General features: G+C 35.9%; 1 protein-coding gene and 1 long non-coding RNA gene across 3 annotated transcripts; both read left to right on the top strand.

Moving 5' to 3' along the window:
- The first annotated feature begins 4,799 nt into the window (after positions 1 to 4,799).
- Positions 4,800 to 7,569, top strand: LOC110779675 (uncharacterized). 2 transcript variants are annotated; one of them, XM_056837348.1, is made up of 8 exons: positions 4,800 to 4,984; positions 5,920 to 5,975; positions 6,063 to 6,162; positions 6,414 to 6,543; positions 6,636 to 6,716; positions 6,852 to 7,051; positions 7,263 to 7,378; positions 7,473 to 7,569. In XM_056837348.1, exons 4-8 carry the CDS (start codon positions 6,423 to 6,425, stop codon positions 7,549 to 7,551), a joined length of 597 nt encoding a protein of 198 aa, XP_056693326.1. In that variant the 5' UTR covers positions 4,800 to 4,984; positions 5,920 to 5,975; positions 6,063 to 6,162; positions 6,414 to 6,422; the 3' UTR covers positions 7,552 to 7,569. The 2 variants fall into 2 exon arrangements, with proteins under 2 accessions (XP_056693326.1, XP_056693327.1); XM_056837349.1 differs by having other exon boundaries at positions 4,801 to 4,984; positions 7,283 to 7,378.
- Positions 7,570 to 7,686: 117 nt separating this feature from the next.
- Positions 7,687 to 12,819, top strand: LOC130468019 (uncharacterized). Its single transcript, XR_008928298.1, has 3 exons — positions 7,687 to 8,147; positions 8,757 to 8,841; positions 9,471 to 12,819. It is a non-coding gene; the product is annotated as an uncharacterized lncRNA (long non-coding RNA).
- The last annotated feature ends 4,873 nt before the right edge of the window (positions 12,820 to 17,692 follow it).

Genomic DNA, 17,692 nt, shown 5'->3' with positions numbered 1-17,692 from the left:
TTCTCTCCCGTTGTGGTTGTATCGGGGGTCTTCGCCATGGTCCTCCCTGGGTGAAGCTTCCTGCCGGGCGGACGTATGGAAGTTGTGGCTTCTTCTTTATTTCTCTTGTCTTACCTCTTCTCGATTTTTGTTGTTCCACTCACATCAGTCGCCTGTGTGTGTATCTGAGCCTTATCCGTGGCTTCGGCTAGTGTGGAGACCCCGTATTCAATCAACTTGAATTGAAAGTTGTTTCGTAGGATCCCATACAGTAGGAAAGTGAACTTTGTCTCATCTCGAAGATTGTGAATTTGTAGGGTTTCTTCATTGAAAATTTTGATGTAACTTTGCAGGATTTCGTTCTCACCTTGCTTGATCGCCATGACATTCACATTTGTTCTCTTGTGCCGTTTCCCAACTTGGAATTGGCTGATGAAAACTTTCTCCAGCTTGCAATAGGTGTGTATGCTTTCTTCCGGGACGTGCTTGTTGAACCATATCGGGTGAGCCCTTTGAGAGTAGTGGGGAAATACTTGCATCATGTGGCTCCACATCCCGTTTGGACACTCATTTGGGCTGCATAAGCAGCCATATGCTCTTTAAGATCAGTTGTGCCAATGAATGGCTCAATGTGGGGACTTTTACCTTGTCAATCCGAGGGGTGTCCATGATCTCTTGGCTGAAGGGGGTTAGTGTCTTGTTCAAGTTCCTGGTTGGACCAACCATTCTTTGCCACATGCCCCAGTCATCGTAGCTGGGTGTTCGTCTTCTATCTTGCCTTGAAGAGGTCCTTGTCCTTTCTCGGCGGATGGGTAACCTAACATGGCGAGGGGGAGTCATATCTCTTTCTCAACAAATGGGCGACCTGTCCCGGTGCAAAGGAGTTTTATCCCTTTCTCGACGAATAGGTGGCCTCTGCCTTGGCATGGGGAACGGTTCCCTTCGGGCATTTGTTTGCCTTGGTTGCCTTGGGGTGACAAATTCATCAACTTCTCTTCTTCTTGAAGGGGGCCTGTGGCTTGGAGGCCTATTGGATGGCTCTTGCAGGGATGATTGGGAAGACATAGTTGAGTCTCCCTAGGCGGGGGCATCTTCTTATCTCCCTCATGTCCTCCCTCTTTTCTTCACGGGATGTCTGATTCCATCTTCGTCGATTGAGCAACTCTCGGGCGTCCTTATCTCCTCTATGCATCATGCGCTCGTCGATGATCCTCCGAGAATCACTTGTGTTCGGGGGAGGTCCCTCTCTTACTTGTGTTCCCGAAGAATGTGCTCTGGTACTCACGTGTGTTCTTGAGTGTTCCCTCCTTGGTGGGATGTCAAGGCTATGAGGGGTAGGCCTTCGAGAAGTTCCTTCACCTCCATCTTGAAGATTGATCATCATTGCACGGACTGTCCGCTCAAGAGTATCTTTGAGCTGGGCTACCATGTTACTCAGAACCCCTTGGGTGACCGATGTTGTGCCTGCGGGCTTGATGTTCAAAGGTGAGGGGATTCTTTCTCTGTCGTCCGAGAATGATGAATGGTTTGATTCCCCAGTTGAAGGATATTTCCTAGTTCAGCGAGTATTAACCATGGCTTGTAGTTGGTTTCCCAAGAGACGGCCCCAACTATTTCTGCGAAGAAAATACTACATATTAATGGGGGAAGCTCCGTCAACTAGGCGAATTGTTTCTTTCAATCGAGCTATTGTATTTGAGTATTTGGCTGTTGTTTTTGAGTATTTGGCTATTGTATTTCCTACAAAAGGACAAACATAAACTGGCTCGGGGGGGAGGGGGGTTCCCGAAAAAACCCTCACCGACGCTCAAGTCAGTTCTTGTATAAAGAGAAAGTAGAGAGAGAATGATTTTATGAATAATTGTCTATCTGAGTAATGATTAGGTGGGTCACATTTATAGTAATGCCGGATGACATTGTTAGTAAATATGAGCAATAATATTGGGCCTGCTGGAGGCTAAGATTTGGACCCCGAGATTATGATCTGAGCCCATCAGAAGGTTTTCGTTTGGGGGTGTTTTAGTAATTTTCTTGTGGTTGTGGGTCCCAATGAGGGCCCCGAACAAAGGGTGTAATTTAGGGTATTTTTTATGAGAAGTCTTTTGAGTTTTCCCTCTTTTAATACGAGCACACATCAATATTGATGTCTTTTGAGTTTTCTCTATTTTAATTATTAAAAATAAAAAGAAAAAAAGGGAGGTTGATGAGGTGAGAACATATGTCTCATTATCATCATAGTTTTAGTTTTTAAACTAGTTAGTGACCCGGGCGATGCCCCGATTTTTTTTTTTGTTATTTGTTCTTTGTCCGGTTAGTGATTGCTTTCCTTACAAAACTTTTTGTATTTGTTTTATTTAATTTTGTTGCCATATTACATTATTTCCTTTAAATATACGAGATTCTTCAGAATAGTTCATATGTTCAGATACTTTGTTTTTTTCAAGTCTTACTTGATTAGTACTCCGTATAAAACTTTATTTTTTATAATTCACTTATAAACATAAGAAATTTATTAAAGTATCAATTATAATAAATTGAATAACAAAAAATATAGTTGCGTATTATCTGAGTAACTAAAAAAGATTAAGTAAAAAAGTTTATAATATGTTGTCACTCAAATACGAAGTATATATATTTGGTATTAAAGTTTTAATATTTATAAGAATGCCTTTTGTCTTTTTTCATTACTTTAGAGTCATACATTATATCATTGTAGAGATGGTTATAACTTTACATTATGATTAAGAGGTCATGGGTTCGAACATTGATACTAACATTTTTTGTGATAATAAAATTGAATAATGCATGTGTGCGCGCGCATGACATGACACATCATCATTTCACTTGCCAAATCACAGTGACACGTGGCAACGTGTCATTTCTTGCCTTGAAGATTTAATAATAGTATAGATAATAGGTATAGATGGACTTATTACAACAAGCATGACTTTTATACAAAGAGATTTGGTTGAACACAAATTTTGAAGGTTCGCTTTTCATTGGAGGTACAAGAGAAAATGAGAAAATTAACCTATTTGCTAGTCTTGCCAATTTTTCAAATTCCAAAAAAAAAGTATTTTGTATTTAATTAGTTATGATAAATTATGCAATAAAAGCTTAATTACATGTTATGTTTTAATATAGATTAGTTTAGGTTACAGTTTACGGTTGGAACCGTAAACCATATTATTAATATGGCTTATTGTTTGGTTCGGATTTTTTTTTTTTTTTTTGTCAATTTAAACCTAAATCGTATACTGTATTTAGCTAAAATTATTAACCAAATCGTAAACCAAATCGATAAAACCGTAAAAATATACAGTTTTCTTTATGGTTTGATCCTGTTTAAAACAAACTCTAAACATCCCTACTTATTTGTTTTGACTTTTTTTTAATAAATAAGACACTAAATGGAGAAGTAGCATATATATCCAAAAGTAATTTTAATTTCTCCTTAGAAGTATATTTATAAAATCTATTTAGATGATAATTGTCTATAACTATAGGTAAGATCATGGTTATTAAAATCGCGATTTAAATCGTAGAACCTTACGATTCTACGATTCAAATATGGTCTTACGATTCGATTTACGATTCTACATTTTTTTCTCGACTAGCGAAAATCTCATAAATTTGAATCACGCTGGGAAAGTTAAGTAATGGATAAATATTGTTAATTATTCCTCATTTAGCTAGTAAATAACTATATATTTCAATTTTTAACTTTTTGACCCATAATATAAGCACTTTCAATGAAATTTGAGAATAAAACTTTGATTATACTTGTTCGTATAATTTGAGAATACTTGTTTGATTTTACGATTCGATTCTAAGAGTACTTTTCGATTTAGAGTAGAATCTCGAATTTGATAACCTTTCATGCAAATTTGATATTTAGATTATATATCGTGAACCCAAATTCTTATATGAGACTGTCCTCACCATCAACTGATGGTGAGACCAGTTCACACTTGCGAATTTAGGTAGGTTACTTCTATAGTTTAGACATGTTACTTTTTTTTATAATTTTAGAGGAGGTACTTTTTATAGTTTAGACATGTTACTTTTTTTTTATAATTTTAGAGGAGGTACTTTTTTTAGTTTAGGTATGTTACTTCTATAGTTTATACATGTTACTTTTTTTATACGGAGTAGTTTTAGGGGAGATACCTTCTTAGTTTAGGTATGTTACTTCTATAGTTTAGACATGTTACTTTTTTTTTTAATAATAATTTTAGGGGAGGTATTTTATTTAGTTTAGACATGTTACTTTTTTTTTATATAATTTTAGATGAGGTACTTTTTTTAGTTTAGGTATGTTACTTCTACAGTTTAGACATGTTACTTTTTTTTGTACGGAATAGTTTTAGGGGAGCTACATTTTTAGTTTAGGTATGTTACTTCTATAGTTTAGACTTTAGACATGTTACTTTTTTTTTTCTTTTTTTTTAAAAAAAAAAAAAAATATTTAGAGGAGGTAATTTTTTAGTTTAGGTATGTTACTTCTATAGTTTAGATCTGTTACTTTTTTTTATATAGTTTTAAGGGAGGTACGCTATTGGTTTCGCGCTCGTCACACCATCAAGTTGATGGTGTGACTGGTCTCACAGGAGACGCGCTGTATCGTGAATCGCACACGTACTCTAGTAGTATATCCTACAACCTTTAAAAGCAAGGAGTTGTATTTGACTATTCATCCAATAGTGAAGTACCTGAAATGCCCCTCAATTTCTTCCAATTTTTCATTTTTGCCCTCTTTCTCAGATTTGGACACGTCTCTCTTTACGTTCAGCCTGACCTAGGTCTTTCTTCCTCTTCCTTTTGCTTGCTCGAGCCCCCCCCCCCCCTCTTTCCTCCTGCTTTTCTTCTTGGTATAATCTCATCCCCCATCTCCTACCGATTCTCCCTCCGCATCGCCGCTACCGCCGCAACACCACTGAATCACTCAATCACCAATCTCCCTCCAATGGGTGCGTCCTTTTGCACTGCTTTTATACATTTCCAGGTTTGCATCCTTTTTTCTGTTTTACATATTTTTCTCTTCAACTAATGGAATTATTGTTTAAAATATGAAGTTTTAGGGCAATAATTAAGCTTGAATTATAAAAAGTTCAGTCAGTTACAGTGAATTCAGTCAAATTAGTGTCGAACGAATTCGATGATTAGAGTCCAATTAAACTGTTTTTCTTTTAATAATATGATTTTGGTCGAAATCAAATTGAAACTTAAGTTGGAGAAAGAAAGAGGGTGAAGGGAAAATTGATGGCATAATCGAATTGCGTCTACCATCTTAGTTCTCAAATGTCAAGGTTAATCTTTTGTTTTCTTTTTTTTTGTTGGATTCAATTTCATGAATGAAATTATACCATTTTGTATGTTTGAATTGGTAAAAAGTTGATGAAATGGTATTGTAAAAGCAAAGAAATCATGAAGAAATTATAATATAGGCTTGTGTGATGTCTCTCAGTGTGCGTGTAATCGCAGTTTGTCTCTCAGTTGTTGGCTTATTGCTAATATTTTGAATGTCATCGAATTTTGTTCGAGCCAAGTTCTTATTGATTTAGGGTAAAAATAGTTTGGAGTGATAATAATTTGTTTGAGGATCACTAACTATTGAGTATTCAAGAAGTATGGATGACCTTACAGTTGCTCTCGTATCGTTAAGGTTGATACTGTGGTCTTGGGAAATTTAAAGTATACTTTGCATTGAAAATGTAGAGTGATTTCTCATCTGAGAAGAATAACAGTTTCTAGAATGACACTTATTTAGAATAAGATGGAGCAGTAGACTATGTATGCTACTGAGAAAAGTGTGAGAATTGTAAGCAAATGAATCTATACATGACAACTTTTGAGAGTTAATAGTTGCCGAGGTATAAAAATCAGCTCCAATATAGTTTTTCAGTTACATAATCGATCGTAATGCTAACTTTTATGCAGGTAAATGAGATTGCATGGGACATACTGGAGAAAGTTCTTTCTGACATCTGGAAGTGGTGAGATTAGTTTGTTTATGTGGAATGTTTTTAATTTTTCTGGTGTACAATGAAAATGTCAATATTGCTCATGTTTTGCACATGTAGGTATTGTCGAAGTCATTTCATACCCCTCATTAAAGGCACTTGCCACCCTTACCGCTCACTTTGCTGGCGGTTATTGCATTGCAATTGATCCACTAGGAAGGTATCCTGAATCCTGTCTCAATTTATTCATCCAGCATGATCTAGAATATATTTATGTCTTTCACTTTCCATTGTTGGAAGATAAGCAAAAGAGAAGAGAATATATTTATGTCGTTTGAACTTGCTCACTGCTCTCGGTGTAGAATTGATTGGCGTTTTAGGCACAAAGAAGTTACCATATCCTAGACGGTATACTACTTCTTGTACTAAGACTGTGTGAAAAAGTGATTTAGCTTTGAACTCTTGTTTCAGGTTCCCACAATGGCCCTTGAGAAGGTTTTTATAGCAAAAAACACATCAGTGGTTCAGGATGAGGTTCTTGCACACAGATTGGGGCTTATTCCCTTGAGAGTTGATCCAAGGATGTTTTCTTATAAGTCAGGTATGGTCTACTGGTGTTTAACGCCGATACATGAGTTCATGAGTTTACCATATAAGATTGTGCTTTAACATATTATTTTTACTTTTTATTAGAAAAGGATGAACCAAATGAGAAAAATACCATTGTTTTTGGACTTCATGCTCAGTGTAACCGAGGTGAACCACGACGTTCAGGTATAACTTTACTTCATTCCCTTGGCATGTAAGGGGTTGGAGGATTAGTTTGTAGTATTTGTACTAACTGTTCACCTCCATTGTTTCACTTGCTTATGGTGCGTTTGAATAATGATTGCTATCATTTTGTTGCAGTCAAGTCAGAAGAACTGAAGTGGCTGCCAAATGGGAGTATGTTCTTGTTGGATATAGAAAATAAAGAGTCAAGTTCAACCACGACACCCAGAACTTATACTAATTTTAAGTCTAGCCAGGAAATGCAACCTGAACTATCTGAAAATCTAATTCATCCTAAGAATCCTGATATCACTATTGCTAGATTTGGGCCAGGACAGGTAAATTTCATATGTTTCTCTTTTTACATATTTGTTTAATGTCTATTTTTATCATTGAGTACAGAAGCTTGATACTTAAAATTACTAGGGTTGTTTAATGATAGATGGAAATTTTCTGATTGAGTGATTCACGTGCCTTGTATCTCTGAGCTTCTGTTTTTTCTTTTATAAACTCCTTTGCGAAGTTTTGAAGTTAAATATCATCAAACAGCAATCTTGTCATCTGTCCAGGAAATCGAACTTGAAGTACATGCTGTTAAAGGTGTTGGCAAAGAGCACGCAAAGTGGTCTCCAGTTGCCACTGCTTGGTACCGGATGCTTCATGAGGTAAACAATGGCTACACCGCTTCTTGGACCCCCCCCCCCCCGGTGGGGATTTTCCTATGTGAATATGCTGATATGTTTATTTTTTATTGTATAGGTTGTTCTCTTGCAAGATATTTGTGACGAGGAGGCAGAAAAGCTGGTTGAATAATGTCCAGCTAATGTTTTTGACATAAAAGACACTCCAACTGGTATTGTGCACTTCATTTTACATTACGGCAAATCAACTGTGATGATTTTTTCATTTTACTTCAAACTTTGAAAATACATCCCTTTTGTTGCTTCTTTATCAAAACTTGTGCCTGAACAGGTAAAAAAGCAACAGCCCCACGACCAAGGGCCTGCACCCTTTGCAGAGAATGCATTCGAGAGGAAGGATGGGACGAAAAGATTGCCCTGCGACGGAAGAAAGATCATTTTATATGTAAGTTTTGCTCATCCAATGATAAAATGTTATGTGCTTTGAAAATGTTGCTTCCTGTTATTTTTCTAATGCTTCTTCATTCAGTAACTTCCTTTGTGTACCGAAAAATCTTGTACTCCACTCCGTATATAGTTGGAGCTACAGGTTTCATCTTTGTGTCTTTTACTTCTCGGTGAAGTGTTTTTTCGAGGGGTACTGTTTTAGTTTGAGAATTTACGATATGAAAAGTTCAAAGTTCACATCCCGTTGTAGAGGGAATTGCATTGTCTTTCACGGGATCATACTGAAGCTCTTAGTCAGTTTGTCAAGACAAGAAATTTCTCGGGATTCTTTCAAAAGGCTTATCTGGTGAGATTGCTAAAACTGATCAATAATGCCTATGTCGTTTCAAGAAAAACCTAATAATGAATATATGTAGCTTCCCATGTATGTTTCCATCTGGTCTTGTTGGCAGATAAAGTGATGGATTATTCTGCCTTTTCTATTCTATGTTATCGCCGTGACCATCACTTGCTTCAGGTGCATGCCATTAATATATTTGCAAATTATGTTGCTCTGTACGTGCCCAAATGAAAGCTTCTTGTAATTACATGATATAGAGGAGTAAGTTTAGGGATATACAGGAGTAAGATACTGCACTTGAAGTTTGAGAGCACAATACTACTTTCCCGTGTTTTATATGAGGAAGAGTTTAAAGACTTTCTCCCTTTCATGTTCAGATAATTGCTTTGTTTAATTTCTTGTGCTCCATCAATATAAAAAGGGGTGCATATTGATCAGTTATGCATCTTTGTATTTAAGACAAGCTAAAATAAAACTGAATTTGATGGTATTCATTTCCTACTTCAAGATTTAAATATCTTTGCTTAGATTACCTGTGACTTGGGCAGCTTGATCTGTTTATTTTGTTGATTGTTTTGCTTGGTTTGTAATAATCAATGATTTGTTGGGGTTAAGGTTGAAGATTTTTCTGTGAATGAAGAAGTAATGGAGCGGTCAAATACGCTTCGAGAGAGGAGATCAACTTGAGGGATTTGCTGAGGTAATTGTTGATTTTTTTTTTGCTTTGTTAAATTGGTTGACTGAGATTTGATCGTTGATTGTATTAATTTATATAATGTTTGATGTTGTGGATGTTATATTAGTTAGAATTTAACTTAATCGAAAGCGAGCTCGAGGATGTATGTTATTTTTATCATGTTGAGCTATATGATTGTTAATCAGATAGATTACTCTGTTACTTGTCTGTCTCTTAATGAATTAGATTGCAACACATATTCTAAATTGTTATTTCTTGATATCTTCGTTGAGTATGAATGGGAGTGATAAATTTGAAGTTTGATGGGTCCAGTACTTGTACTCAGACCTTGTCATCAAATAGGTCCTTTGTATCTTCCTTGGGTATGGATGAGAGTGTGGTAAATCTAAGCCGGAGTTTATTTTAGTTGTTCGGTTTTCCTCAGTCGTCTGATCCGGCATCTTAGGAAGAGTTGCCTTGTTAAGGGTGAACGTGGGAGTTTGAAATGTGAGTGGTTCTAAATGTCGTTTTTCCAAGAAGAGGTTTGCAATCTTTTTTTTTTGTTATGCTCAAGTTTTTTGTTCTAAATGTGAGTGGTTGTTTATTGAATTCGTGTCAGACTAATCTGATGTTTACTTTGTTTTGTTATGCAGGAAATTGAGAGGTAAGAGATCCATTAAGGTGCCTGTAATAAGTAACAAGAATGCAGCCACTCCTGATGATTTTTTCATGGAGAAAGTATGGGCAGAAACCAATCTAGGGGCCACCCCATCCAAGGTAGACTTATTTTGAGCACTTTCCATGTGTATATGTTTGTTCCAACTTGCTCAATTAATAGTCAGTAAAGTTTAAATAGTTTTCTAACTTTGATCTTAGTTCCTAATTGTATTTTCATCCTTGCTCCCCTGATTTGCCTGAAGAAGTAAGTCTGATTGCTATATTTGTTTAATAGGCCCTCAAATCTGCTGAGTTCTGACGTTTTGTCCTTAATAAAGTAAGGATAAATTGTTTTTTATCATCTAAAAGTCAAAAATTATTTTCTACCACCTAAAAAACTAATACTTGCATTTTACCACCTAAAGAAAATTTGAAACTTGTTTTTTACCACCTGAAATATGGAAAAATAGATGGAAATGTTATGTGCGGGGCCACAATAACGGTAATATTTCTAATATGTTCTCTTCGATCTTCAACAATTTCATGTATTTAACCCTCGCTTCTTTATCGTCCATGAATTTACATAAATTTTCACAACTATTATTTCACATAATTGACAAAATTTAATGGAAATAAAGAAAGAAAGGTGAAAGAGTTAAAGAAAAATCACACAAGGATTGTAAAAAATTGGAAGGAAATTGAACTACGTAGCCACTTTTTCCATTTTTAGGCGGTGAAAAACAATTTTTAATTTTTTTTGGGGTAAAATAAAAGTTTGCCACACTTTGTTAAAAGCCGTATAGCCCAACCCCAACCCAACGCAGCGAACTCAGTTGCCGGAGTAGAGATTTTAATTGGAACCTCCTCTCTGATTTCGCGAACCAAAAACTATGGTAAGCAATTGTCTGCTTCAATTACTTCGAAATTACAACCAAAATTCACATCAACTTATTGTTTTAGGGCAGTTTCCATCAAATTAGAAGTTCTGACAATTTTTTGGGTATTTATCAGGACATTTTTAGGAAAGCCTTGTTAAATTTGGAGCCCCCGGGAAAAATTGCTCTTCAAACTGTTCAGGGAGCCATTAAACCCCAGGTGATTTATTTCCCCACATTATTCAATTGCATTTCTTGTTAACAGGGTTATTATTTCTGCAACTTTCGATTTATTTCCATAGAAATACTTTTTGGAGCATTGTATTATCTATGTGTTTTAATGGGCAATTTCATACTTTCTGCGAATCGTGTAGATCAGCTTTTTTTTTACTTCAATTGATGAAAAAAGGGAAAAAAAATGCAAAAATGTTATTTGGTTCCTGCTGTATGTAACTGGCAATGATTTAGTTTATATCCATTAAGCTAATTAGAATTTCTATTTTTTAAAATAAATTTATGATCTTGGTGGAATTTGGCGAAGTACTAGCTTTTCGGCATGTTGCATTTATAAAATATATATACTCCCACTGTTCTAAGAGAATAGTCACCTGTGGTAGTTTAGGATGGAAGAAGTCACTTTTCCCAGTGTAGTGTTGGCTTATGATTTATTTTACAATACGCCACTACTTGTACGAGTGACGGGGAGATGATGGAAATGGTTCAACTATTTCCGGATGGAGGGATTATTTTTAGATTGTTAAGGAGACCTCCCTATAAGGATATGAGAGCAACTTAATATTCATCTCCTTTGTAATATATCTGAAGTTCTGAACAATACACTAACTATTATCTGCGATAGATAGTGCTTGCATAAAACGTTGAAAAAAATATGTTGTTTGAATTTGTTGTTCTCATTTTCCGTTTATTTATTGAATCTCTGATTTATTTGTTGATTTTAGTACTTCAGTATCCCCATATCTGAATTCATTATTTTGTAATATGGAAACTTAATTTCTTCATTGTTTCCACTGCCAATGTCTTTATTTGTTCGTCTTTATGGTAAAATCGTACCAGCGCGTCTCCTGTGAGACCAGTCACACCATCAACTTGATGGTGTGACGAGCGCGAAACCAATAGCGTACCTCCCCTAAAACTATAAAAAAAAGTAACAGATCTAAACTATAGCCGTAAAATACCTAAATTAAAAAAGTACCTCCTCTAAAATTATATATATATAAAAAAAGTAACATGTATAAACTATATAAGTAACATACCTAAACTAAAAATGTACCTCCCCTAAAACTATTTCGTATAAAATAAAAGTAACATGTCTAAACTATAGAAGTAACATACCTAAACTAAAAAAGTAACTCATTTAAAATTATAAAAAAAAAGTAACATGCCTAAATTATAGAAGTAACATACCTAAACTAAAAAAAATACCTCCTCTAAAATTATTAAAAAAAAAGTAACATGTCTAAACTATAGAAGTAACATACTTAACTAAGAAGGTATCTCTCCTAAAACTAGTCCGTATAAAAAAAAGTAACATGTATAAACTATAGAAGTAACATACCTAAACTAAAAAAAGTACCTTCTCTTAAGTTATAAAAAAAGTAACATGTCTAAACTATAGAAGTAACATAACTAAACTAAGAAGGTATCTCCCCTAAAACTACTCCGTATAAAAAAAAGTAACATGTATGAACTATAAAAGTAACATACCTAAACTAAAAAAAATACCTCCTCTAAAATTATAAAAAACAGTAATATATCTAAACTATAGAAGTAACATACCTAAATTCGCAAATGTGAACTGGTCTCACCATCAGTTAATGGTGAGGACAGTCTCATATAAGAATTTGGGAAATCGTACAGTGATTTGAACGAGTATTAAATTAAAATATGCAGGCTAGAAATTAGAAGTAGTATACTGGGAAGGTGTCTATATATTCTTCTTATTTGGCTTTTAGAGGAACATAGAAATGGTTATACATTTATAAAGTGTCTTTTCGTTATTCTTCTTTATGCCCATTAATTAAGTTAAAATAGTTCAACATTATATGTTTGATAGTGATGTAGACAACTTTTTTTAATGCTCACAGTTTACAATATACGGAGTACGTTTAACCCGATGCTCGGGTTTTTTTGGAAACTGATTATGATGTTTTAGAATACTTGATTGTATATTTTGATCATAAATCATAAATACTTCTCGCGATTTTTTGGTTGGTTTGCCTGATAATTTTTTTTCTAATTTATTTTATTGTCTTACTACAGAAATAGTTTTTTGTTTTTGGCAAAGTGAAGAATTACAGTGTGCAGACTTGACATGGTGATCAAGAAGCGCCTGTCATTTTTTGGTTTTTTTTATCTTCTGTTTTATGTAATTGAATGTTTGATGTTATATGAAGTTGCTAATTGTAATAGATTTTTTTATTTTAATGAAAGCTAATTGTATTGATAGTAAGATCTTGTTCGTTCTTTTGCAATGAAAGTTAAAGCTACTTGCAGTGGAACATTAATGAAGTAGTTGTTGTCATCTTATTATGGATATTGTTTATGATGGTTGTATAATTCTTAGTGCATTTCAATAAACAAATGGCTAAATTAGTCTGAATAACAGCTCTGAGGATAAGTACATGACGAACCATACGCGTAATAATACTCGTAAGTAAGACGCGAAGGGTGAGGAAGAGGAAGAGGAAGAGGAAGTAGTAGTTTTTAGTTTTGCTCCGCATCCTTCTATTTTAAGGATTGATTAAGTACTTGTTATTGAGTTCTAGCCCTTCAACAGAAAGGCTTTGTTTCTATCAATGAAAATATAATATGGAACGTAAGTAGTGTGTTTCCCAAGATTAGCTAACTAAAAATGTAGCTTATTGCGGCAAAGTTAATGACTATATATTTCTTAGAACTTAGTTATATACCTCTTATATTTGAATAATATTACTCTAATTTTATCATTTCGAATCCTCGTGAGTTAGAATTAAGTGTTGAACAAGATAGCATATGCAATCTCGACAAATACAAGTGTTAGTAGTTCCTAAGCTATATGTTTTTTTCTCCAAACTAACATTTATTAACCATAATTGAGATACTTTACTAAAAATAATTAAACTATTAATTTTTGACTATCTTGGGGGACGGCGCGCGATAGCGCGTCGGCCAACAACTATACAAATAAAGGTGACATGCTATTCAGATAATGTTGGGATCCGATCATGTGACTCGGTATCATAAATTAATCATGGTTAGCCTCATCGTATCAAATTCTCAAGTTTGAATCCAATTTTCAATAATTTCGGATATACAGTATGCAGTTCGGATTTTGGGCGAGAATGATTCTGATCGTTGTATCAAGACTAGCTACAATTGCAATCATTCTCAATCAATAAATTGCACACGTGGAATATTATGACTTCTATAAATAAAATTTTTATAAATTTCAATACTAGACAATATTGTATTTTTATGACTGCTATAAGAAAAATCAGCAAACTTAGACTTGACTAATGGCTTAACTAATTGCTTACGTACAAAACGTCCTACTCCCTCCGTTCTTTTTATGGTTAAAATTTGTTTTTCACGGAATATAATACAGACGTTTGACCATTAATATATCTAATTATATATAAATTTTTTAATAAAAATTTGATAGTTTGAAAATACATATTGATAGGAATCCAACAATATCTCAATTATATTACACAAATTCTTATTTAATTTACATGGGATGTACGATAAATATTGTACACCGAAGTTAAAATTAACGTAAAATGCTTAAAAGTTACCCTTATATATGTAAAAGTTGTCTATTTTTTAGTCATAAATTTTTTCATTTTGATAAAATAAATATTCTTAATCAATAATTATGTATAAAATTAATCATTTAACCCTTTAAAATGTTTATCTATCAATTTTCTTTAATAATATAAAAATTTTCTTTTGTAAGTGCTGGCTTGATGTAAAAGTTGAATACATTTAATAGGAGAGAAAGGGAGGGATTGATGCATAATTGTTTGCGAGTGTACTCACATAAATATGACACATACATGTAAAACGATTATCATTGTTGGTCAGTTTGGTGCTGCTTAGAAATGAGGTGGAAATGTTGGTTTTATGGTGTATATGGCTGGTGTTGGTGATAGATTAAGTAAGGGTGTTGATGGTGACTGGTGGGGCATTTTTTCGGTGGATATGTGCAACGAAGTTGAATGTTGGCTGGACATTGTTGAGTGGGTTGGTGTCACTAGTACAAAAATCTTCAAAGGTGGCGCTAATGATGGAAATTTGTTAAGTTTGTGGCGAGCTTACATGTATCTTGCCCCATTTTCATAATTGAGAACTATGGATAAGAGCTAAAGTACTTTAAAGAAAGGAAAAGTACTTAGGGGGTTCAAACATAAAACCTTTTGAGCCTGTCGGTATTTCTTTGGGGGGGGGGGGGGGGGGGCTTGCCATCAGTAGTTACCATTATCATCCCTAGGGGGGTCCATGTCCTTGGCTTTTACTTTTAGAGGGAAGGATTTTTCTTTAAGTAATCATTAAGCTTTCCCTTGTCGACTAATTGATCCAAAGCCCTCTTCAGCTCCCGACAGCTCTTCGTGGTGTGCCCGCACTCGTGGTGGAACTCACACCAAAGTGACTTGTCCCTTTTTGCTCCGGGAGTCTTGATTCGTGGGGGAGTTAGGAGAACATCCTTGTCCTTAAGGTCGAGGTAGATTTCTCTCCCGTTGTGGTTGTATCGGGGGTCTTCGCCATGGTCCTCCCTGGGTGAAGCTTCCTGCCGGGCGGACGTATGGAAGTTGTGGCTTCTTCTTTATTTCTCTTGTCTTACCTCTTCTCGATTTTTGTTGTTCCACTCACATCAGTCGCCTGTGTGTGTATCTGAGCCTTATCCGTGGCTTCGGCTAGTGTGGAGACCCCGTATTCAATCAACTTGAATTGAAAGTTGTTTCGTAGGATCCCATACAGTAGGAAAGTGAACTTTGTCTCATCTCGAAGATTGTGAATTTGTAGGGTTTCTTCATTGAAAATTTTGATGTAACTTTGCAGGATTTCGTTCTCACCTTGCTTGATCGCCATGACATTCACATTTGTTCTCTTGTGCCGTTTCCCAACTTGGAATTGGCTGATGAAAACTTTCTCCAGCTTGCAATAGGTGTGTATGCTTTCTTCCGGGACGTGCTTGTTGAACCATATCGGGTGAGCCCTTTGAGAGTAGTGGGGAAATACTTGCATCATGTGGCTCCACATCCCGTTTGGACACTCATTTGGGCTGCATAAGCAGCCATATGCTCTTTAAGATCAGTTGTGCCAATGAATGGCTCAATGTGGGGACTTTTACCTTGTCAATCCGAGGGGTGTCCATGATCTCTTGGCTGAAGGGGGTTAGTGTCTTGTTCAAGTTCCTGGTTGGACCAACCATTCTTTGCCACATGCCCCAGTCATCGTAGCTGGGTGTTCGTCTTCTATCTTGCCTTGAAGAGGTCCTTGTCCTTTCTCGGCGGATGGGTAACCTAACATGGCGAGGGGGAGTCATATCTCTTTCTCAACAAATGGGCGACCTGTCCCGGTGCAAAGGAGTTTTATCCCTTTCTCGACGAATAGGTGGCCTCTGCCTTGGCATGGGGAACGGTTCCCTTCGGGCATTTGTTTGCCTTGGTTGCCTTGGGGTGACAAATTCATCAACTTCTCTTCTTCTTGAAGGGGGCCTGTGGCTTGGAGGCCTATTGGATGGCTCTTGCAGGGATGATTGGGAAGACATAGTTGAGTCTCCCTAGGCGGGGGCATCTTCTTATCTCCCTCATGTCCTCCCTCTTTTCTTCACGGGATGTCTGATTCCATCTTCGTCGATTGAGCAACTCTCGGGCGTCCTTATCTCCTCTATGCATCATGCGCTCGTCGATGATCCTCCGAGAATCACTTGTGTTCGGGGGAGGTCCCTCTCTTACTTGTGTTCCCGAAGAATGTGCTCTGGTACTCACGTGTGTTCTTGAGTGTTCCCTCCTTGGTGGGATGTCAAGGCTATGAGGGGTAGGCCTTCGAGAAGTTCCTTCACCTCCATCTTGAAGATTGATCATCATTGCACGGACTGTCCGCTCAAGAGTATCTTTGAGCTGGGCTACCATGTTACTCAGAACCCCTTGGGTGACCGATGTTGTGCCTGCGGGCTTGATGTTCAAAGGTGAGGGGATTCTTTCTCTGTCGTCCGAGAATGATGAATGGTTTGATTCCCCAGTTGAAGGATATTTCCTAGTTCAGCGAGTATTAACCATGGCTTGTAGTTGGTTTCCCAAGAGACGGCCCCAACTATTTCTGCGAAGAAAATACTACATATTAATGGGGGAAGCTCCGTCAACTAGGCGAATTGTTTCTTTCAATCGAGCTATTGTATTTGAGTATTTGGCTGTTGTTTTTGAGTATTTGGCTATTGTATTTCCTACAAAAGGACAAACATAAACTGGCTCGGGGGGGAGGGGGGTTCCCGAAAAAACCCTCACCGACGCTCAAGTCAGTTCTTGTATAAAGAGAAAGTAGAGAGAGAATGATTTTATGAATAATTGTCTATCTGAGTAATGATTAGGTGGGTCACATTTATAGTAATGCCGGATGACATTGTTAGTAAATATGAGCAATAATATTGGGCCTGCTGGAGGCTAAGATTTGGACCCCGAGATTATGATCTGAGCCCATCAGAAGGTTTTCGTTTGGGGGTGTTTTAGTAATTTTCTTGTGGTTGTGGGTCCCAATGAGGGCCCCGAACAAAGGGTGTAATTTAGGGTATTTTTATGAGAAGTCTTTGAGTTTTCCCTCTTTTAATACGAGCACACATCAATATTGATGTCTTTTGAGTTTTCTCTATTTTAATTATTAAAAATAAAAAGAAAAAAAGGGAGGTTGATGAGGTGAGAACATATGTCTCATTATCATCATAGTTTTAGTTTTAAACTAGTTAGTGACCCGGGCGATGCCCCGATTTTTTTTTTGTTATTTGTTCTTTGTCCGGTTAGTGATTGCTTTCCTTACAAAACTTTTTGTATTTGTTTTATTTAATTTTGTTGCCATATTACATTATTTCCTTTAAATATACGAGATTCTTCAGAATAGTTCATATTTTTCTGCAACTTTCGATTTATTTCCATAGAAATACTTTTGGAGCATTGTATTATCTATGTGTTTTAATGGGCAATTTCATACTTTGCGAATCGTGTAGATCAGCTTTTTTTTACTTCAATTGATGAAAAAAGGGAAAAAATGCAAAAATGTTATTTGGTTCCTGCTGTATGTAATGGCAATGATTAGTTTATATCCATTAGCTAATTAGAATTTCTATTTTA

The sequence above is a fragment of the Spinacia oleracea genome, chromosome 2, assembly GCF_020520425.1.
Source record: "Spinacia oleracea cultivar Varoflay chromosome 2, BTI_SOV_V1, whole genome shotgun sequence".
In the NCBI taxonomy this organism is placed as follows: domain Eukaryota; kingdom Viridiplantae; phylum Streptophyta; class Magnoliopsida; order Caryophyllales; family Amaranthaceae; genus Spinacia; species Spinacia oleracea.
This window is presented reverse-complemented; position numbering and strand designations above follow the sequence as displayed.

Bases quoted from the DNA above. Each gene is read 5' to 3' on its own strand.
- LOC110779675 (XM_056837348.1), top strand. From the start codon at position 6,423: ATGGCCCTTGAGAAGGTTTTTATAGCAAAAAACACATCAGTGGTTCAG. The intron at 7,052-7,262 runs GTAAATTTCATA...ATCATCAAACAG, and splicing joins CTAGATTTGGGCCAGGACAG to CAATCTTGTCATCTGTCCAG. The intron at 7,379-7,472 runs GTAAACAATGGC...TTTATTGTATAG, and splicing joins GGTACCGGATGCTTCATGAG to GTTGTTCTCTTGCAAGATAT.